This window comes from Cynoglossus semilaevis, chromosome 4 (assembly GCF_000523025.1).
Source record: "Cynoglossus semilaevis isolate Cse_v1.0 chromosome 4, Cse_v1.0, whole genome shotgun sequence".
NCBI lineage: Eukaryota > Metazoa > Chordata > Actinopteri > Pleuronectiformes > Cynoglossidae > Cynoglossus > Cynoglossus semilaevis.
The window spans coordinates 19,328,037-19,351,440 of record NC_024310.1 but is presented as its reverse complement, the minus strand read 5'-3'; the positions used below and the strand labels follow the sequence as shown (position 1 = coordinate 19,351,440).

At 39.0% G+C, this 23,404-nt stretch overlaps 1 protein-coding gene across 6 annotated transcripts in view; it reads right to left on the bottom strand.

The window, feature by feature from the left end:
* arap1 (ArfGAP with RhoGAP domain, ankyrin repeat and PH domain 1) overlaps nt 1-23,404 on the bottom strand; it is a 40,852-nt gene that overhangs the window by 7,191 nt on the left and 10,257 nt on the right. For all 6 annotated transcript variants that reach the window (XM_025054876.1, XM_025054877.1, XM_025054875.1 and 3 more), the window contains 27 exons: nt 21,899-21,972; nt 21,678-21,805; nt 21,041-21,199; nt 19,605-19,674; nt 19,207-19,327; nt 18,890-19,074; nt 18,682-18,788; nt 17,132-17,331; nt 16,251-16,336; nt 15,951-16,133; nt 9,326-9,500; nt 8,793-8,927; nt 8,436-8,571; nt 8,181-8,283; nt 7,243-7,435; nt 7,062-7,107; nt 6,778-6,941; nt 6,448-6,660; nt 5,684-5,789; nt 5,451-5,598; nt 4,698-4,781; nt 4,311-4,388; nt 4,108-4,225; nt 3,349-3,462; nt 3,102-3,247; nt 2,910-2,992; nt 625-684 (listed from right to left, as the gene is read on the bottom strand). In XM_025054876.1, coding sequence (XP_024910644.1) covers nt 625-684; nt 2,910-2,992; nt 3,102-3,247; nt 3,349-3,462; nt 4,108-4,225; nt 4,311-4,388; nt 4,698-4,781; nt 5,451-5,598; nt 5,684-5,789; nt 6,448-6,660; nt 6,778-6,941; nt 7,062-7,107; nt 7,243-7,435; nt 8,181-8,283; nt 8,436-8,571; nt 8,793-8,927; nt 9,326-9,500; nt 15,951-16,133; nt 16,251-16,336; nt 17,132-17,331; nt 18,682-18,788; nt 18,890-19,074; nt 19,207-19,327; nt 19,605-19,674; nt 21,041-21,199; nt 21,678-21,805; nt 21,899-21,972 — 3,415 coding nt within the window. The remainder of the gene's footprint in view (nt 1-624; nt 685-2,909; nt 2,993-3,101; nt 3,248-3,348; nt 3,463-4,107; nt 4,226-4,310; nt 4,389-4,697; nt 4,782-5,450; nt 5,599-5,683; nt 5,790-6,447; nt 6,661-6,777; nt 6,942-7,061; nt 7,108-7,242; nt 7,436-8,180; nt 8,284-8,435; nt 8,572-8,792; nt 8,928-9,325; nt 9,501-15,950; nt 16,134-16,250; nt 16,337-17,131; nt 17,332-18,681; nt 18,789-18,889; nt 19,075-19,206; nt 19,328-19,604; nt 19,675-21,040; nt 21,200-21,677; nt 21,806-21,898; nt 21,973-23,404) is intronic.

Sequence of the window (23,404 nt, the reverse complement as noted above, 5' to 3'; positions counted from 1 at the left end):
AAGGTTGCTGTGAGGATCACGATGCCGCCATAGTCTAAATGTCCTCCTAAATTAAAAAAGCTGTGAAAGGCAGCTACAGGATATACAGCTGCTTCTTCTTCTTCTTCTACTTCTTTTCTGCCATATTGTCTCGTTGATCATCTTGACATCCCTCATATGATGGATTTTGAATGAATAGTGTTTGATTAAGGTGTTCTCATACTGTACATTCATGCTGTGACGGCACCAACAGAACCAATGGGATTGAGTCCAAATTACAGCCAATGAATAGACTGACATTATTATGTGGAAAGGAAGTGATGCCTGGACTGAATGAAACCCAAAGTGGAGTTATATATAAATAATTGTTTCTACATCAGTTACTTTGTAAGTAAAAATAGTGTAATTTACTGCTATATGTTTTTGCTTACATACGTCTTTCTTCACTAGCAAATACACATATGTTTCAGGAGTGATAAAATGATGTTTTGAAAGGTACAGTAGACGTGGCCTCAAATCATGACTCACATAGTAGACATGTACACTCCTTAGACTGTACTTTTCTCATGTACAAACTACTAAGTACTACAGTGATACGTTCAACTGCAGTATATTTCTCGCACACAGCACCAGACAGATACTCACAACTGCTGCTTCTCCTGTCGATCTGGTTTCTTACTCTCACATAACACCGTCAGGCCCCAACTGGAAACAGAGAGAGAGAGAGACACGTCAAGTTACAGGTGCGGCAGTGAGCGTCATTCTTAGGCTCAGTCTGCCCCCTATTGGCCATTCTGCATACCAACAATAACGAATGAAAAGACACCTGTTAGCTTTAAGGCAGGCATATTCAATTCAATAACACGGTATAAATTATTTGGGAGAAGTATTCCTTACGCACACAGTGATGGGGGAAAAAAAAGATTCTACTGCTGCACAAAATGAAGAAAGGATCAAGTCCTGCCGTTTCTGTTTCGAGTCCTTTCGAGTCCTTCCACTCACTGCCACTCGTTTTTTTTGTTGACCATCTCGTAGTTTTTAAATCCGAACAACACGATCTTCGGTATCATTTTCTCTAACCCGCGCATTGTTCGACAGCTCTTTCTCATTGGTTGGCCCGCAATTTGATTGGCTCGATATTATCGCGTCAAAACAACGTGGGTCTAATTTGATTGGATGTTGTGCCGGTTTTGGAGAAAGCATCAAGTCTTGTCGAGTCAAAGGGCTCGAGTCCAAGTGAAGTCACGAGTCATTGATGTTAAAAGTCCAAGTCGAGTTCCAAGTCTCTTTACATTTTGTCAAGTCGAGTCTAGAGTCATCAAATTGATGACTTGAGTCTGACTCGAGTCCAAGTCACGAGACTCGAGTCCACACCTCTGGTGAACAGTCTAATAAATGAAGGCCATATTGAAAATGCAGTGACGTGTAAGGCATCTCAACTAAACCTGCATCAATGCTGCCATAAGGCTGACGTGATGATCACGATGCCGCCATAGTCTAAATGTCCTCCTAAATTAAAAAAGCTGTGAAAGGCAGCTACAGGATATACAGCTGCTTCTTCTTCTTCTTCTACTTCTTTTCTGCCATATTGTCTCGTTGATCATCTTGACATCCCTCATATGATGGATTTTGAATGAATAGTGTTTGATTAAGGTGTTCTCATACTGTACATTCATGCTGTGACGGCACCAACAGAACCAATGGGATTGAGTCCAAATTACAGCCAATGAATAGACTGACATTATTATGTGGAAAGGAAGTGATGCCTGGACTGAATGAAACCCAAAGTGGAGTTATATATAAATAATTGTTTCTACATCAGTTACTTTGTAAGTAAAAATAGTGTAATTTACTGCTATATGTTTTTGCTTACATACGTCTTTCTTCACTAGCAAATACACATATGTTTCAGGAGTGATAAAATGATGTTTTGAAAGGTACAGTAGACGTGGCCTCAAATCATGACTCACATAGTAGACATGTACACTCCTTAGACTGTACTTTTCTCATGTACAAACTACTAAGTACTACAGTGATACGTTCAACTGCAGTATATTTCTCGCACACAGCACCAGACAGATACTCACAACTGCTGCTTCTCCTGTCGATCTGGTTTCTTACTCTCACATAACACCGTCAGGCCAACTGGAAACAGAGAGAGAGAGAGACACGTCAAGTTACAGGTGCGGCAGTGAGCGTCATTCTTAGGCTCAGTCTGCCCCCTATTGGCCATTCTGCATACCAACAATAACGAATGAAAAGACACCTGTTAGCTTTAAGGCAGGCATATTCAATTCAATAACACGGTATACATTATTTGGGAGGGGGGCACAAAGAGTTAGGTACTGTATGTTCTTCCTGCATATCCGTTTTCTACACGTACATGCAAATTAGGGATTAGGGATTAGGGATTAGTTAACGCCAAAGCACTTCCAGGTAGACATGGAGGGAGGAGAAGAGCAGGTTTCAAAACATTTGAACTATCTGTGTAAGTATTCCTTACACACACAGTGAGGGGGGAAAAAAAAGATTCTACTGCTGCACAAAATGAAGAAAGGATCACAATGGTTATTTAAAATGATAATAATAATAATAAATAATAATATAAATATAAATGATAATAATAATAATAATTTTCAGAATCGATTTCAGAGCATAAAGATCCAGAATCGGAAGTATCGATATTTCAGGATCGATCCGCACATCACTAGTGTGTAATGGTTGCGAAGGGAGGAGCCCATATTTTTAGTGGTGAAAACAGTCCGTCTTTACTGGATTTCATGATTAGGAAAAAAAAAAAACCCTAAAAATATATAATAAAAAGTGAAGCATTGCAAGGATGGTGAAACTAGGGTTCACAATCGGACTTTATTTCTGTCCAACCGTCTCCTCCTCAGAGCTGTGTGTCTCCTGCACATCATGATACTCACCAAGTGGGAGGACGGAGTCTTTTCCTGATTCCTAAGTAAACATTGAGGTTTTTCACTGGCCAATCACGTTCTGAGCGGTTACTCTGACAGAAGAGAGAGAAAGAGAGGAGCAGAGTGAATAATAAACCAGTGACAGACTGGGACACCGGGAGCACAGGATGTCAAAGAAGCCGTTGTATTCGTCACGCTTACTCTGATTTCTTTGTACATTCGGAGTGAGCTGGAGTTGAGGATGAAGTATCGGTCATGGAAATGTCCAGAGGTCAGTCCCAGTCCCAGGATGCTTCGCTCTTCTCTGAATTTCATCATCCCATGTTTGGATGCGTCCGCTTTACTAGCTGGTGGGCAGAAGCATCAGAAGGGAATGTCGTTACGTGGAGAACTCGAAACGTGTGGATTGCTATAAACAGACAACTTCACATTGAGTGTGTGGGTTTACACAGGTAAGTGATCATTGCTTCCATAGCAAGATGCTTCTTTATGACCAGATGGGAGTCCGTGCCTAAGGCGTGAAGAATAGGTAGGACACGCTCCTGATAGTGCAATGGACGCTCTGGGAAAACACATGGATAAGAAAAAACTGTTTGTCACACAAGAAAAAAATAATAAAATTATAAGCAAAACGTTTTTGACTTACTGAGATAACAACTTTAATCTCCCCGTGCAGCATAATTGTAAGGAGACAATATTTGATCTAAATCAAGATTTGTTTTCTGTTTTTGGATTGGACTGTTGTTTGTCAATCCACACCCTACTGTTGATTGATAAAGACGGAAACAGAATTGTCTCCAGCTCGTCCGCGCAATCACATTCTGTTTACTTCCCTTTCCTGTATAATTTCTAATATAAAGAATTTTTTTTTTTTTTTTTTTTTACAGTTGTAGATGTTGAATTTATTTTTTACATTTACCCAGAATACATCTGGTAAATCTTTGTTTTCATCATCCAACTGGAATGTTGCTAGATTGTTCTCTGGTCTTGAACAGGGTTTGAGAAGTCAAAACTAGCAAATTTAAGTGCCTGCGTATTAAATACTGATAACTTTAACCCATCTCTGTATTTATTCACACAGCAGGGGCAAGGGAGGGGAGCCGGGAGGAGAATTTATGTCCCAGAATACCTTGAGGATCTCTACATTTTCCTTGAACGCAAACGTCGGTCATTCATTTTCAAACTATTTCGAACAACTCAAACGAACCCATTTCCTCCTTGTTGCTGATCTCCCAGCAGCACCAGTACTCCTTGTCTCTGACGAGGATGTTACGTCGATGAAGGACCTCACACGTCAGCTCCATTGCTGTCATAGAGCCAGGAATCTAACAAAGACAACCATCATCAATTACTTTCAAAAAAAAAAAAATCACAGAATTGTAAGGAAATAATGTTTTAAGAGCAGGCCACCTTCACGTGTTGCTCAGCCGTTTCTTTTTTCTCCTCCAGGTAAACGGTGCAGATGAAATGTCCACCAGGCTCAGTGCTCTGAGGTGAGAGTCACAGAGAAGGAAAAAGATTTCAGCAGCATTGACAAAAAAAAAAAAAAAAAAAAAAAAAAAAAAAAAATAAAAAAAAAACCCCTTAATATATATATAAAAATTTTTTTACAATGCGTTTTTTTTTTTTTTTTTTTAAGGACACATTTTACATATCACACTGTGACATAAATTAGAAAAATAAACCAAGTAAATTACAAACATACCTTTTTTTTTTTTTTTAAGGACACAAGTAAATTACAAACATACAAGAAATGTGATTTATATGTTCAAAATCCAAGTTACACTATTTACTTACGGGAAACTTTGTGCTCATTTTTTCCCTGACTTTAATGATGACAGTGATCTCTTCCAGCTGCTTCTTTAGCTGCTGCTCATCCACCTGCAAACAAACACACACATTCATTCATTTTAAAGCACACACAGGGTAAGGAGCTGGTAAAATAAAGCATCATTTAAAAAGGTCCCCAAGGACCCGGACCACTTTGTGGCCAATGAAGAAGCAGGAAATAAAATGACTTTTAGCTAATGTCATCAGCACAAAGCTTCATTTTTTTTTTTTTAATCTCCTCATTACCAAATAACACAGTTGAGATAAAAGGCGACGAGGTCCGCATCTCATTAAAAGTACATTTTGGCAACAAGCACTGGGATTTCATTCAATCCCCTGAAGGGAAATCTCTTCATCCCACATTTCCGTCCTTCTGCCATATCATTTTTTTTCTCATATACCCATCTCCTCCTCCCCCCCCCCATTTTGGAAACCACCCAGAGCTTTAGAACATAAGAACATAATGACATGTTTTTTTACCCCCAACAAATATAAACATACAACAGATAACATTACATTTAATTCACATCAGTTGTGAATACATGTAAAATAAAACCCGCTAGAAATAAAACCAGACAAACTCCAAAGACCAAATCCTTAAATTATAAATGTAAGCTGAACCATATGTTTGACCACCCCCTACTGTCACCAGCTTTTGAAACTCCTCAGTGCTTCCTCTGTCGCTATCATATCCCGTCAGCAGTGAGTCGTGAACCAAACCTCAAAGATAAGTGTGTAGTGCTGTATGAGGTCTTCTACAGTGAGGCCGGCGCTGTAGTCCTTCCCATCTGTCTGGAACAGTGTGGGGCCGAAGACTATAGCCAGGTTGTGGAGGTTCATTTGGTTGAGCTCAGAGAAACGCTGCACACTGAAACACATGCGGAAGCAAACACGCATTTGTAAGAGGTTTGTTGACTTGTTGTTGTTGTTGTTGTTTGGTAGTCGTATCTCACCAGTAGAGGTGGTTGATAAGGGCTTGTAGTGTGGCCTTATTCACATGAGGCAGTCTGTTCAGCAGCTGCTGGTACTGAGCAATTTTCACACTTTCATCCTGGACGCCTGGAAAATGGTGGAAGGGACATTTAAACACGGACGTCGTGCGAAGAGTAGCTGAATCAGAAACACTTCCTTTAAATGTACCAGTGCCAGAAGAGACGTGAAGAATCAAGGTAAAAATAAGACGTGTTCTATATTTTCCGGACTATAAGTTGCACCAGCCAAAAAATGAATAATAATAATAATAAGAAAAAAAAACACATAGTCCCTCCTGTGTCTAAGTTAAACCAGCCAGCTAGAGTGCCCTGTCAGTGTGAAAATAACAAACGTGAAATTATATATTTTAATATATGTGTCGCAAACTCAGCCAAAGGACGAAAAAAAAAGTGCGGGAAAATACGGTATTTGTCTGGAATTGTAATAAAAACGCAGCAGTCAGTCAGACTAAAATTTGAAGGTTTAGAAAGTATAAATAAATATTGCGCAATAACACAGTGACACCCGAGCAAAACGGTCGGATATTATAACACTGTTGGAACCTCGGCAGAACATAGCTCCAAAGGTGAAAAACTGCTAACAGCAATGGGCTTCTCAAGTGACTCTGATGTATTGCTCAACAGCTGGACCCACTGTCTTAAAATATAGGGGGAATGGGACAGGGGGAATGACACTAATTACAAAGTAGGAGAGGTGAAATAAGCTTGAATGAACTCCATCTCACCTGCTGTACTGAGCCAGCTGCTTGCATCCGCTGATGTGAACAGTCCTTCTTCTAACTCCCTGAAGAAGCGTTTCAGCGTACTGGAGACGTCGTCCACCTGGTGCTCCCCCTCCCTTAGACAAAGACTGCGGGCATCACCCCGAAATCTCTCGCACAGAGCTTTGACACGCGAGTTCACGCCGCTTTTGCGATAAATGCCCTCAGACGCCAAGCCTAGAGACGGACACAAACACAGGTTCTGTTCGAACGGTGCGCGACGTATTTTCTATCTTTTTTTTTTCCCACCTTGGGGTCATTTTGCATTAAAGCACGTCTTCGTAGGGCTCTCACCGCACTGAGTGATGTATCCAATGCAGCTGTGGACGATGACAGGTATGTCCGTTTCGGTGAGCTGCTGCTGACTCAGCGTGTCTCCTCCGCTCCTTCCTGCCGATCGGATGGCGGCGCACCAGCCTGCGAAATCCAACTTTCTCTCACCTTCTATGTACAAAGTCCTGAATAGAATGGGAGAAAAATTTGGGGAAACCTTTTAAGAGAAACACTGAAGTCCAAGAGCAAGAAAAAAAAAGAAGTGAAATACAAGCAAAAATATATGAAATTGTGCTCGTGCTCACCTGCCTTTCTCCACCAGAACCAGCACTCCATTGTCCTGTTGTGTGGCTGTGACACAGAACAACACGGTCAACATTTTCATTTTTTTTTTTATATAAACAATACAAACATTTCTGTTCCTAACTCCTTAGATAAACAGCACATCAGAGTACTTTGGGTGCAGGACTTTACTACTCTACTCACAGAGTTCGTTAACTTTACGGAGGTGGATTTCCTCACACTGCCCATCCTCTAGTGAGGCATGGAGTGTGGAGCCCACCAGAGCGAACCAACCCAGCCGAGACGTCTGCAGGTTCAAGCCGTCTTTACATTTCAGCCGTCCGATCCTCTCAAAACTCATCTTCAGTAACGGCTCTGCGGCAGTGGGTATGAAACTCTGCCAAAAGAAGAATAACAACGTTTTATGCACAGGATTATTTTTCCTTCATCCTCTTTGGTCTTTGTGGAATCACTGTGTGGTGAGAAATTTAAACAAAATCACTTTCTAAATCAGGGATTTCCAATGGTTTTTTTTGGCTTGTGACCCCATTTTGACATCACAAATTTCTGGCAACCCCAGAGTATTAGTCAGGTTATTGACAGTAATTTGATTTAAATTGATAAAAGTCAGAGAATACAGTTGTTTTAATCATTATTTTAAAAAAAACAATAACTAATTGAAAAAAAAAATTATTCGTTTTTTTTTTTTTTTTTTTTTTCAATTACTAGACTATTCCAGGCAACCCTAAGTTTGGAAAAAAATACTTTTTTTAATCCATAGACATTAACTTCTTAATCAACAAGAAGTCCAAGAAGCTTTGATTTTTTTTTTTTACAGAAAACAAATCACAAAATTATCAGACGGGCTGCTTATGATGGATGAACAATATTTGCCGTCAAAGGGTCAAAATATGAAGAACAGGCCAAACAGGCTGCAAATCACCGGCACTTGCGACAACACATACAAATCTGTTGAATACAAATAAACTTCAACTGTTCTTCAAGTGTTCTTCAAGGGTCCAGGTGCGGACATAAACTTCAACTGTTCTTCAAGTGTTCTAAGTGTCCAGGTGTGGACCGAGCCTTGAGGAATTATGTTTGTGGTCACAGGTTCTACATCGAAGTGAATATATGGTGCTTACCCTAGCAATGGACTTAACCCATTCTTTGTGGCTGTCGGCATCATCGGTGCCGAACAGATATAGTCGCTCTGACTCCGAGTAGATTTCAAAGGTGTATTCGTATCTGAGGACAAGAAAAGTGAAAAAATAAAGGTAAACAGTGGTTGACTCGACAAAAAAGAAAAGTAATTCTGTCTTTATACCGGTATGTCTACGTATTTGGTTCATTTCTGTCTTTATACCGGTATGTCTACGTAAGCATTTGGTTCATGTTACCCATGTTTTTCAGGCGCGTCAACAGCCAAACTGACTATTTCTGAAACCTTCAGTGCTCCATTGGGGTTGGAGTTCTTGTCGCTCTCATAATAGCTGAAGACGCCGTCGTTCAGCGTGCACCAACGGCGGCTGAACTCTGCGTGGAGAAACGCGGAAGAACTTGAACTTGAACTATGAGAATCACAGCAGCACAATCTGTGTCTTCAGGGTGTTTTAAATCTTAAGATGGCTTCAATTTGATATGAATATAATGAATAGATTAATATTTGCATGTCAATCGTTAATAAAAGAAACAATACAGTGCAGTCGAATACTGAATTGGTTGGCGAAACAAAATATTGCATATGTAGTGAGTACCTTCTCTGGCCTTGCGCTCAGTGACCGCTCGAGCCATGGATGCGGTTTTGAACAGAAAGCCATTGTAAGACACACAAGGTGGTTTTGAATAAGGAACTGGCTGCATGGCCACAACCCCCTCTGACTGAGGCTGATCTACAGGAAAATAAACAAACAAATAAGCACACAGACCAGGAAAATAAACAAACAAATAAGCACAGGCTTTTTAAAAAAAAAAAAAGAAAAGAAAAGAAAAACATGTAATTTTGCAAGATGACAAGGGTTACCATCCAAAACACAGGAATGTGAGTTCGGTTATAAAACATTCAGTCATAATTGAGTCATCATGGCAAAAGAAAAGTTAACAGTTGCAACAGCGAGTGAGGAAAAATGTAAAGAATGTGAGCTTTCAACCATAACAGCAGACACAGAACTGTAGTAGATGATAAACAAATACGGTACGAAGGTTCCAAAAAAAAACTAAATATCACAGCTTCTAAATGACAATCATTGCTACTTTTTTCCACAAACATTCACAGTCGTGCTCACTGTACCTGTGTTGAGATTGTGGCTGATTATTTCAGCCTGTAAGTGCTGTGAGCGTGCGTTGGCCAGGGACAGAGGGGACGGCCAGTTTGTCATGCCAGTCGAGCAATTTACGTCTGCCCCGCAGAAGATCAAACTCAACGTCTCCAACAAATCACTGCATTGGATATTCACACATAAAGCCTGACAAGGTGGAGAGAAGAAAGATGAAATCATTAAAATGCAAAAAAAAAAAAAAAAAAAAAAAAAAGCTGCCACAGACAAAAACTTGGCGAGAGTAGAATTCAAGTTCTATACGCAAACAGTATTAACTTTGTGAGCAAAGTATTTAAAAAAAAAAAAAATCTTAAAAAAGCACGTACGCACACAAATTTGATCTTGAAGAATTAAATGTGAAAATGTAGGGGGGGAAAAAAAATATCATTTGATTATACTTGTTAATCTTGAAGAATTAAATGTGAAAATGTAGGGGGGGAAAAAAAAATATCATTTGATTATACTTCAACTTGGACTGAAATTAATTTGACTACAAATAATTTACTTCAACATCCAAAAACGCCAAGAGCTCAGTGCCAGGTTTGTTTCTTAATGACATTTATATAAAGATTTTTCTTAAAAAAAAAAAAAAAATTTTTAGTCTATTTTTTTAATAAATATCAGCCTGCGAAGAAGACGGAAAGAAGGGTGAGGCCAAGCAGGGAAGGCACGATTATCAGGAGAGGAATGCTGTGTTTTTACAGCTGAGGAAATCAGGCTGCAAATAAATACGCGCACACAAACACATTGGGAAATTTCACAGCAAACTGTTACAGACAGAAACCCGCCTTTACTCGAGTATGTAAGTACAACTGAGCCTCTTTACAAACGCGCACGCACACGCACTCAGACAAAACAAACAAAACAGCTGACAGTATGAAGTTACAAAAGTAACATACAAAAGTAATACAGAATCTGAACGAAATCATTGATTGGTAACATCCCAAGTGTTCACCTACTGTACCAGATCATAGATCATTTTAACAAGGTTAAAAAGTACCAAACTGTCAAGAGATATTTGGGATTTAAACAAGAAAGAAATGAGGACATCAGTGTAAATAAATCCTGTATTTGCCTTTTTTTTTTAAAACTGGTTAATACAACTTTAATGACACTAAAACTTGTACTATAAAGTATACTATATAAGTATTAATTATTGCTTTTTTTTTTGTTTTAATAACAATAACTGCACACCATGTCGTAAATATCATGACAATTCCTCCCTTCCCCCCCTTTATTCCAGCCTAAGTTGATTCCTTCTGTTTTGGAAAAATGAAAATGTTTTAGCCAAATGAAAAGAACTTTCCGGTAGTCCTTCCCGAGTCACAGAGTCAGTGTTCCCAGTTTTAGATACAGTACCATCACTGTTGTTACACCGAAGCGCAGTTGTTTTAATCAAACACTAATGGTTATTTACATATAGAGACGGTAATAAAATTCTTATCTTTAAAGGCAAGTTCTTTGACTGGTTTTTTTTTTGTTTTCAACAAAAAAAAAAAAAAAAAAAAAAAATCTGTATAGAGATAAAGTAGTAGGTAGAGCAACTCAGCAAAGATCGAGCACACCTGTTATCAAGGAAGTTTACAAATTCACAAATTCAAAGCATTAAAATGTATATGCTGAAAAATTTTTAAAAAAAAGAGGGATCGGCCAATAAAGGAAATGATCTTTCAAACCAGCGCACACACATTGCTGCTGCTGCTAATATCTAAGGTATGACAGCTTTACAAAGCTGAACCAGAGCTGTGATTAGTACAGACAGTGTTTATATAAAATCAAACAAATATGTAACACAATACAGTAGTGGATGTGAGCCCCTCCAGTAGGCTCGGGGTCGTAAATAAGGCAAATAATAATAAAAGAACATGGCATTTTAATGTATTATCACATTAACTATTATTTGCTTTTATTATTATTTCATTGCATATTAAGGCAGTTTTTAAAAAAAAAAAAAAATATATATATTATATTATAATATAATTATAGTAAATGTCTGTTGCTCACCAGCTTTTATTTTGAAAAATACTGCTGGGGCACTCAAAAGAAACAGGAAAAAAAAAAAAAGAGAATAGACCATTTCACAAAATCCCGTCCCCAAACGGTCATTGTCCAATCATACTTCCCAGCAACTGGTACTACGTAAACAAGATTTTATTTATATTTTTGCAATTTATCAAATCTGTGGTTAAAGTCTTGGGGAACCGCTGCATTAAAATGACGTGTTTCCGACCCTACTGTATCCTCAACGTGAGTATACCCGAGTACGTGAAAGCTCTGTACAGCGCGGTAATACCGAATGCAGGTCAGTGCGCGGTAATTCGCAAACGGTCAACCATTGGTTACCGCTGACCAACCGAACCAATCAGCGAAAGCGCAACGAGGAAATGGTTTGTTTGAGTGTTTGAGGACCCTCGCCCTCAAACATCTGCTGCCTCTGAAACGAGGGAGTAATGTAATAAAGACTGAAAGAGAGAGAAAAAAAAAAAGAACTTGGAGAAAATAGAGAGAGAGAGAGACAGAGAGAAGGGAATTTAAGAATCCTACTCTGCTCCCCTGAGAGAGAGACAGACAAACAGACAGACAGAGGGAGAGAGAGGGAAGATTTTATCTGGGTGTGTCTAAAAATCACAGGCTTCCATCTGGCCTCAGCAGTTAGGCAAGCACAGATTTAGAGGAAAAGGAGGGAGATGAGGAACGGGAGAAAGAAAAATATTGTGACGGGAAAGATGAAAGCGTTTCAGCGAGACGCATTAATCAGGGATTGATTGTTCTTGTCTACGAGCTCCACGGGACGCAGCGTGTGTGCAAATGCAGCACAGACGTGAAGAGGGCGGCCCCTCCTGTTGGCTTTACCCCCCCCCAGCCCCCCCCAACAATGAAGGACGTCCAGGCGGAGCGGCATTAACATGTGTAACGTGTTCGTATGAAATCCAGATGGAGCCGTTAGCCTCTCCGTTTTCCCCTCATTACCTCACCAAAGTTTGCAGAGATGATACGGAGAAAGAAGGAGGAGATGAAAATCCAGACAGATGAAGGTGGAGGGTTGGGGGGGGGCAGAAATGTAATACGACATGGAGAGAAAAAAAAAAAAACAGAAATTCATACGGCCATGGTTCAAATAAAAAAATAAATGTAAAACGAGCAATAAAACGATCCATTTTTACAGTTGACGCGAGATGAATTTTTGATCGGAAATCCTGCAGTGTGAAAAAGGGGGAAATGAGGAGACGCAGCTGGAAAAGGGGAAGAAAGATCAGACAAACAAATGAGCAACGGGAGGGAATGGAAATACAGACATATTCTTTATACAAGCACAGAGAGAGAGAGAGAGAGAGAGAGAGAGAGAGAGAGAGAGAGAGAGAGAGCCTGTAAAATGTTTTTATTACTGACCCACTTTTTTTCAGTTTTGGATGAGAAACACCAAAATAGGCTGAGCGTCACTGTTACTTTCGGACACACCAAAACCAATTCAACAAAAGTGGTAGGTGTTGTCTGGAAATATTGACTCACGCGCAGCTGATGTTATACATGTAATGTATATATTAATCATGTGATGATGATGAAGACACGTTGGGTTACAAATCCTAAGTTGTACTCCCTCTTCCGTCTTCACACATTTCTGAAAGCACTCCACCCTGTACTCTTTGGTAACTTCACTCTTTCACAAACACGTTCAGCAAACTAATGATCAACTGATATCTGGCATACGTTGACATTAAGGCAGTGGTTCCCAACCTTTTTTGGCCTCTGACCCCCAGAGACATTTCAGTTGCTGTCACATGTGCAGTCATGTGACCACTGCCATCGGTCAAGATGCCCCAGATGGCCCTCAGATATTTTTACAAGCTCCATTTTATTGAAACTCAGGTTTTAATCATAAGTTTAAAAATAGAATAGAATATAATAATAAATATATATATATATATATATTACAAACCCCATTTGAAGTACAGGTAACCCTACATGGGGTCGTGACCCCAAGGTTGAAATACACCGTATTAACAACTAATGGATTCAAACAGCATAGTCTGAGCTGTGAACATGCAGACAATAGAAATTTGCATTAAAGTTTTTTTTTTTTAAAGTGTTCGATTTGGGATTTTACTAATTATTATAATGTTTTTCAAGGTTATTAAATCTAAGTGGTGGTAGTTATTTATATCTATTTATTCGTTTTTTAATTTAGTTTTAGTAGTTAGTTGACTGAAGGAAAAGAATCTCTACAACAAGTTTTTTTTTTTTTTTTTTTAGACTTAATTCATTTACATGAACACACAGGGATACAGACAGTAGAGAGAGAGAGAGAGAGAGAGAGATATGCAGAAATCAATATGAATATTAATGCCATCTGCCCACTGCACCGATACAGACAGACACTCTAATGTACTGTCATTTACGTTCAACCACAATGGAGCTTCTGTCCCCGTCGCAAGCAAACGTGATGCAGAGCCACCGTAGAATATAAGTTAGTTAGTTCACACGCGACGCGCTGCGAATAGACGCTATCACAGATCCAAAGTCCAGCGTATGACATACATTCCTAGACTTGCACTGACACCCATTGGGAAAAAACACACCTGCACAAGCATGTCAAACACAAATCGCAAATCAACAAAAAAAAAACACGCTTCTGCAGCCAGAAATTATTTTACCACCTTTCACTAGTACACAAAACACACACAGCCCGGATTGTACCTGGGAGTTTTTAAGGGGTCTGTCAACAACCCCTCCCCCGAGTTGTAAAATTTCGAGTACATAAACTAAAGTACCAAATGTGTGTATAAAAGTGACACAATGAAAGGAACGGAACTTACAGACGAGCAGAATGAACCAGGAGAGAGAGAGGTCGACCAACTGTCTTCAGCCGTTTCAGCCAAACAATGAAGACAGGAGATCAACAAGTAGAAGGAGAAGGAGGAGAAGGAGGAGGGGAGGCGGAGTTACGGCACATTCCAGCTAAGGCAGTGAGTAGTGATGTCACATTTGAAAAAAAAAAAAATTGGGAAAACAAAGAAGAAAGGAAAGAGGAAAGATGGGGTGAAAGGCCAGGACTAAATCAACATGGGGTAAAAACCCCGTGAACACGTGAAAAACTTTCTTTACTTCTGTTTCTCTTTCTCTCTCTTTTCTATCTTCACTGTTTAATAAGAATGCATTGCCACTTTCTTATACGACTCAAAACAACTTCTTTCAGATCAAACTTGACCCGTTTCCACCTTCGGGATCCGTTCGTTGCTCGTGACCTACGGCACCATCAGGAAACGGTGCCTAAGGATTATGAAACCTACAAATGTCATAAATCTATTAACATATTTCTCTCTTTTTTTTGGTAGTGAGGCTTAAAACACTAATGACTCTATTTTTTTTTATAATAGAATAATAGAAACGCTTTGATGCTTATTTTCACTTTACATATAGCAGGGGGTCAACAAATATACAGACACCTATAAAATAAATATAAATAAAATAAAATAAAAATCCAAATTGTTGTCTAACATTATTGATTGATGAAATCCAGTGGCCTAAATGAACCTTTGGCTATGCACAACTGGTTGCTTGTTATGACATAAGCATATCCTCACAGAGAATAGTCATAGAATTTGATCCAGGTGAGACAGGTCTAAATTACAAAGCCATGAAACAACTACGACAGGGGCAAAAAAAAACGTTTTATCCAACAAAAAAAAAAAATGTGTTTGATAATGAAAGGCTGTGTTTGTCTGAGAGAAAAAGAAAAAAAAGAGAGAGAGAGATACAGTTGTAGATAGAGATAGAGTGAGTGAGAGAGAGAGAGAGAGATCCTCTTTGTATTTGGGGAGTAAGGAGGGAGATAAAGGGAATTCTCTGCACACAAAGCTCAAACGCTCAGGGGAGGGAAGAGAAAAAAAAAAAAAAAAAGAAACACAAAGTCAGGTGCTAAAGTTGACTGACTCACTCGCCCACAGTGTGAGTGTGAGAACAGTCGACATTGTTTGCGGTTAAGTGGGTTAAGCTGCTAAAGGAGGTTGTGGAACTCTAAGATATTTGCTGCTGCTGCTCACCTCAAAGCACAACACATAGTGCACTTATGGTTCATCTGAAGTCCTTTTTCTAACAAAACAAGCACAACACGTCCCAGACCTAAGCAGGTTTACGCTAGCTAACTGACTTGGTACAAAAGTCTGATAACTGTGTGAGAATTTTTCCATAAACGCAAGAATCTTTTTTTAAAACGTAGGAAACTTAAAAAAGAGATTACAATTTTTGTGTTTATAACTTTGGTTTAACGTGGTAACTTTACCATTAAGTTTAACAAAATCAAAAAAAAAAATGGAGTAAATTGTGAAAATATATAATATAGCCTGCGCTTGAAAACAAACGTCTCTAAAGTGATCATTATGGCAATAGATTTATCTTTGTGTTCATCTTCAAATTGTGCAACTGTAGATAGTCTCGGTTTTGTGAAGTTCAACCTTATTTTCATTTTACATGCACCGTGAGATTCTGCGAGAAATAGCAACGGACGAGATGGAAAAATTAATCAAGTGTGACTCGCAACAGGATTCGTTGATTTCTAATTAACAAGGCCATCTGTTCATAACGCGACTACGAACTTACATTGTTCAGTTCAGTCTGGTTCCCATACAGCATGTGGTACTTTCTGTACTTTCCCTGGCGATATTTGTTGGTGATAAATCGCCTCCTCTCCTCGCTGCTGCTAGAAGGCGCCAGCGCCTCACTGGGCGGGACGTTAGCAGCCCAAAAGCTGTTGGCCCGCTCGTTGCCTAGCGAGAGAAACACCTGCATGGGGAGATGTGTATGAAGCCTTCTGACATTACGTGGTCGCCTGCACATAATCCCATTTATGACAGTACCAAATGAAGCAGTTGATAGCACTAATAATCAGGGCCTTTGTACCTGTACGAGTTCCTCTGTCCAAACCTTCCTGTCCATCTTCAGACTACGCACCTTGGACACGCTGGGACCCAGTCCTCTGTGCTCTCCTAAAACATGTGGAGTTTTCTTTTGATTACTGGGGGATGTGCTCTCCTAAAACATGTGGAGTTTTTAACATACACAATTTCTTTGATTACTGGGGGAAACTGATATTGGCTTCAGGTTCTATGGTAGCACATATACAACTACTATATTCATATTAAGGCTGTGAAAATGAAGGCGTTCATTGGGTTCAAATTCATCTGATTAGATTAGAAAGATTACATTACAATTTGGCTCATTTTAAAGCATGTGCCAATTCTGAATGTTGCTCTAATATACAGTAGGGACACATGGTATCTACAAGCACTACAAGGGAAAAAAAAATGTTGCTTCAACAAAGTACCCGAAAAATACCATCTCATCGCTGAGCTTGCATTTGTGAAGGCTTTAACTCAAATGCCCCGGCTTTTGTCAGGCTAGCCTGACCAATCACAGGGCAGTAGGTCAGTCGACAACAGTCTGAAAAAGCTGACTAACACGATTGCCAAATGGGTGGTGAGGAACACTAGCCTAATAGATGTTATTGAGGAGAACATCAGTCATCAACAATTCAATCATTTGGATCAGTCACAAATTTAAAAAATGTAAAACATTTGAAAGACAAAGATTCAGCTGCTGTTATTTGTCTCCCTGGTCCAGCATTATATAGAGAAAAGTTTGTCAGAATTCAGAACTGTTGATTTATTCAGATTGATCCAAATAAATTGCGATTGGTCCACAGCTATTCTACGATCAATTGGAATAAAAAGTTGAATCTGTTGACAGCCCTGATTTACATGCTAATATTTCAACACACAAACCTGCACATTGCTTGCAGACCACCACGCACAAGTTGATAGCTGCCCATTCTGGTTTGGCAATCCCACAGTCGGCGCAGAAACTGTTACTAGGCTCCGCCCATATCTGGTTCGCCACATCGCTATTGGACAGCGCCTCGCCTATAGCGTTCCTCATGGCGGCCACCCAGAGTTCCCTCTGCTGCTCCGACTCCGCTATGAAACTGCGGACAGAGACAAAGACACGGCCAAATGTAAAAGCTGACATGACCCCCCCGTCGTAGCCGACAACCAAATGTGACAGAAATATTAGACTCCACGGTCAGACCCCAGTCAGTCTGTGTTCTCATGTTCACGAGTCAGCTGACAGCTGAGTCGGAGTCCAAATATGCTAAATATAATTGAGAAATAAACTGGAAACTACGCCAGTATATAAATATGTACAAACAGACACGAAGACTCATCTTGGATTATTCCTCTTCTCATCCAAATGTGATGAGTACTTTGTACTTAAAAAGCCACAAGACACGAAGACTCATCTTGGATTATTCATCTTCTCGCACATAAACCAAAACAAAAATGACTAAAAGCCACAAACTGTCCAAAAAAAGAAAAGAAAAAAATCGGGGACCAAAAGCCCAACTCACAAAAAAACACTTGTGGTTTTTCTTTTAAAGTTTTACCGTAGTTTCACATTACGCAAGAGGTGACTCACACACACACACACAAACACAGTAGATTTAAACTCATGATCAAGACAAATAAAAACGGAAAAGTCCTTCAGATTTCTCGTCCTGTCAAACTGAGCGTCTGCACAGCAGGCTGCGCGCAATAAGCCAAAAATACACACACACACACACACACACACACAAATTTACCATTCTTAAAACATGTCCAGCTGAGGCCTCTGAGGACAGTGGGTTGATGGGAATTCTCAGTAAAAACAACACGACTCGATTTCCCTTTTGACATCTAACCACAAAAGTATCTCAGCTGCGAAATGCGGAATGCAAAATGTAACGTCCGATAACATCGGCCGACCAATAACATCACCCAATGTTAGCATAATTATGTCTGTATATCTGTAAGAATCCCAAGGCCGGGGGTTTGGCGAAAACGACGTGTGCTCTAAAAATAGTTTAACGCCGCGGCGACAGACCAGTCAGACGCCTCTTATTGAAACATAATTACAGTAACTCGTTCTAAACTCCTTTACTTCTCTTAATCCAGCTTCTCCAAAAAAAACGCCTCTTCCTCCTCCCACGCTCTCTTCCTCCTCACTCTTCTCATACCCGTCATTGTTAACATTATTAACACGAAACAAGCCTCTAGTCACTAGATGGCAGCATTGCAGCTCATTTTACTCATCTACGTTGATAAGCAGGGGATTGTATGCAGAATGATGGTGCCAGCAACACCATCGTGGTCTGTACAGATAAATAAGTAAATACTACCAGGCGCTCAATAGTATTTCAATTTGGACGGTCAAGCAAAGGGTCAAGGAAAAAAATCTTCACCAAGGTTAAATATATATTATTTATTAAATATATGAAGAAAATATATTTATGCAGTACCTGAATATGCGGTAAGGCGTTGTGAGTTCGAAGTTACGACGGTCCGAATCTTTTACATTTCCCACATTCATATCAATGGAGGTGATGCCGACTCCCATACGATAGTCCTGCAAGAAAGAAAAGGACATTTATTTATTTAAGTCTTATAAGATTTAAACTGTAACAATGACTTTTTTTTTTTTTTTCTTTTCTGCAGTTGTTGACTTACATCGATGGTTTTGTAGAGAAAGACTTTATCGAGGGCAACAACAGTGTAAAGTTTGGAGCGTAACCCTTTGAGCTCCAGGTACCCCTGATGATCTGGGGCCAAGGGTGAACCGGGGCCGATGTTGCTGCGGCGGTAGCGCCCTCTGGTGCAGTCCAGGAGCACGGCAACCCAGTCGTTTCTCTCAGCTGCACAGTTTAGCGTGAAAAGGGAAACAAAGATGCATCAATTAATAAAAACCCCAGATAAATGGTGACGTACGGAATTCAGCGGGATGGTAAAATATAAGACCAAATAAAGAAATTAAAAAAACGCCATACCTTCATTTTCTGCCCTGAAGATAAATGTCCGGTTGTTCGTAGCCACCTCAAACTTTAGCTCTCCTATGCTCGCCACGTTAGTGATGAAGGCTGTTGAGATGATTCCCTTGGAATAAATGTCCTATTAAAAAAAAACACACACATTTAACTATGGATTTATCTCATCCACCCATCCATCCATCCATCATCATCCGTTTATCCGAGGCCGAGGCATGGACAAGACAAGTTTGGCAGGCCGGATTAAAAAACTGAACGGGCCGCATTCGGCCCCCCGGGCCTTAGTTTGCCCAGAGCTGGTCTAACAGGTCCTAGCCCTACTTGTAGTTTTAAAAAAAAAAAACGTGTCAACAAAATGTTTACAGTTAATTCCCCCAGTGTTGTGAAGTATGTGCTGTTACCTTTTCACTGTCAAAGTATCGCAGATAATCCGCATCCAATTTCACCCATCGTCTCTGGTAATAAAGCACCCTGTGGATTAAGGTTGTATACAAGCATTAATTCAACAAAACATTTGAACTTGTATTACTGCATATTTATATTCGCGCAAAGCAGCCGTCGTACTTGAGAAGATGTTAAAGGTCACTGACGTCAGAACGCAAAGCAGCCGTCGTACTTGAGAAGGGAATCTAATGTTAAAGGTCACTGACGTCAGTAACCTGGTTTATTTGACCTTAAATACAACTTCATCTTTTCTATTCTACAACTTACAGTTTTTATTCACGTTTTGTTTTCCTTTAAAGCGCTTTGTTAAAATACGTGTTTCTAACACGTCTATAAATAAACTGACTGGACTAGAACTTGTGAAGCTGCATTTCATTAGCAGTGTGTCTAGGGTTTAAGGCAATACTTTTTATATTCTCTTTTGTGCAACCGTTCATTGTTATTCAAATGTGGCCTAACGAGCCCAGTGTAAAAAAAAAAAAAAACAGAGGTGAAAAGTTACTGTAATTGAGATGTTTTTGTGAGTAATTTAAGTAGTTTTGGAAATAGGTACTTTTACCTCTACTTAAGTAAATTTTGACCGTATTAGACAGTATTTTGACAGAAAGTATTTTACTTTGCTACATTTGAAAAAAAACAAAACATTTCTGGGTAAAAAAAAAAAAAAAAAATTAAACGCGGGGGAAAAAAAAAACCCAAAATCTGTGCGAACAGAAATTTCAATCTAGCAAAGAGCGTTGAAAAAGAGGCTTTTGCCTGTGTACTGCATCCTAAACGTTATGTTAAATACTAGGTTAAAACCTCTCTCTGTGTTGAGCAATATGTGCCTTCATGATACCTAGCTTAGCATCCATCCTGACAACTAACATTTCAGTGAAGTAGCCTAGTGTTTAAAAAATGGATTTCACTAGTGAGAACTAACACAGGTGCGTGATTGTAATTGCAGTTAATCTCCAATGAAATAATCATAATTAATTAATCTATAATACACTTGTTCTGGGTTGTAGCCTAGACAAATTTGGGGCTTTATACCAATTGTGCTTTATAATGTTTTATGGTGTGACTGAACACAATTCAGAACGAATATAGCGCCAGACACTGAGTTTGGTTGGTTAATTTACAATTACGACTCATCCTTTTTTTTTATATTAAGTCATTTAAAGTTACTAAGTAACTTTAGTCAAAGCACATTTTAAATGAAGTTTTTATTTTACTTTTACTACTGTGGATTTCTAAAATTCTTGAGTAGAATTTAAGCCAAGTAAAGATAATTAATTAGTGAGTAGAATTTAAGCAAAGTAAAGATAATTAATTACATTTTTAGTACGTCTGGATTTATTTGTTTACATTTTGGCAGAATCGTAGTGAGTGAGTATCACGTTGGTGCTCATACCCCTGTGGTGGATTCTTGTCCAGCCAGCCCGTCTTGATGACAGTGGCAATCAACTCGGGGCTGTCATTTTTAGCGGCCGAAGGCCGTCTGCCGGTGCTGGGCAGACACACACTGCCATGAATGTTACTGATGGGCCGGTCAAGCCACGGGAACTGACTCCTGAGACAAGGAAACAGGCAAAATTGTTAGGACACATACTAAGTATTCTGTATATCTCCCAATATCTCCCTATATAGCGGTCTGCTAACTGCTAAATAAGAGCACGGTTTAGTAGTTAAAAACTAACATTAACTATGGTTGGGTTTGATCGTATGGACATTTTCGAAATTATTTAACTGACTTCTAACAACAGAGAAATATATTGAAACAATCTAGTCTTTTTTTTTTGTTGAACAGCAAAATCTACAAGTACATATCTCATACATCTGAGAGCAGCAAAATAACCATCCAAATTCCTGGTTGTTATTCAGCAAAATAACCATCCAAATTCCTGGTCGTTAATTATCCGTTTACTATAATTGTTAATCATTAGCTGATGCGCTAACATCCAGTGTCAAACTCTAAGCTTCTAAGCTGCCTTTTAACTTAACTAATGAACACTTTAACAATCTATCCTGAAGTTAAAGGTGCGACTCACACAGCAGCATTGTCATCATAATCATCGTCGTCATCATCATCATCATCATCATCATCCAACAGCTCGTCGTCGCTTAACCACGAATTGTAATGTCCCTTTGTCGGACTCTGCACCTGCACAAGCATTTCCTGTTGAGGGAAACAAACGCTGTTCATACTGTGCAGGACGGGAAAAAAAAAAAAAAAAAAAACTCATGTTTTTGAAAATTTCCTAACTCATACCTTGTCTAATGAATTAAGGTGAAGGATGTCCGTCTCTTCATTTGCATCTGAATTATTTCCAGGTAAATCTAGAGCTTGGGGAGAAAAAAAAAAATAAAGAAGACCGAAATTGAACCCTGTTCTTTATAAAGTTTGGTTTGCAAATTCATTTCAGGAACTTGGCACAAAACTACTTTCTGATCCGGTTGTGTCTAAGCAAATTTGTGTACGCAGAAAGCATCTCTGATATACAGTCAAAAATGTAAACAGGCTTGATCAAATTAGTATGTCACTGCTGACTGACAGAGCCTTGTTGTCTTAACAACTCGTTTTTCAGGTTTGAGGTTTCCACCCGGAACATGGTAACAGGCTACATGGTGGTCACAATAAATGCTACATTGCATAGTCTGAACTCTACAAAGACTTCAGCAGCCATTCCGTGAAAACCAATCAAGTACTACGTTGTAACTGCTCAGGCTCTGACCTTTGAAACCTAAAAAGCCATGATTTCATTTTTTTTTTTCTTTTACAAATAACTGTAATTTCATGCGAATCTATTATTTGCGGCGATTTGCCTAAAACTGAATACCAAATTACAATTACAAAGATTCCACTGTAGCCAATAGGCCAACGAGATCCTGTCCATCATACCTGTCAAACTGGAGTATCTAACATTATTTAACAAACGGTTTTAGTAAATATTAATGTTTTATTTGTAGATGACAGTTTCCCTTTTCCGGTGGTGATGACTAAGACCTTATGTTGCACGCCACAGTACAGTACATCAATGGTAACAGGGACTCTCCTTTGATGTCATACGATCGCTGTGACATCAAATATATATACATATACATATACATATACACTACGGGTCAAAACTTTTAGAACACCACACCAGTTTTCAGTTTTCTACTGAAAATTATTATTTTCAGTAAAAAAAAAATATATTATTGTTAATAGAACAAATAAGTAATTTGAGTTGAAAAAGAAATCAATTCATCATCAATCTATTCATTTATCTAATCAACTTATCGACCACAATGTATTCTCAGTTTTGTCTGCCAGACCGCTTCCTGTCAGAGTTTCCCCCCAGTTTCTTCTGAAGAAAACCATACTCACTGACACCTTGACTTTCTTTGTAATTTCCCTGTAGGAAAGACCTACAATTTTAAGTGTTAAGTTGTGATGATCTGTCTCTCTTCCATTGTTAACTGCCTTTTTCTCGACCTTTTTGTAGCAACTTTTATGCAGACAGAGGGGGTTGTAAATAATCAAGAAAAAAAGTTGGAGCACCAGCTTTTAAGCTGATTCAACATTCATTGCTGCAGAACAGCTTTAAATTGTTAATCCACTTTGTGTTCCGTGAAAATGGTCTTTTTGTATAATTCTGAAATGTACATTATTTTTCAGTTTTGGTTTTTTCGTTTTTGCTAACTAAACCTTTTTTTTTTTTTTTTTTTTAACTGTTAGCTGTTCAGTATTTACCTTTGTACCATTTCGAGCTATTCATTGGGCTTGCACGACTTA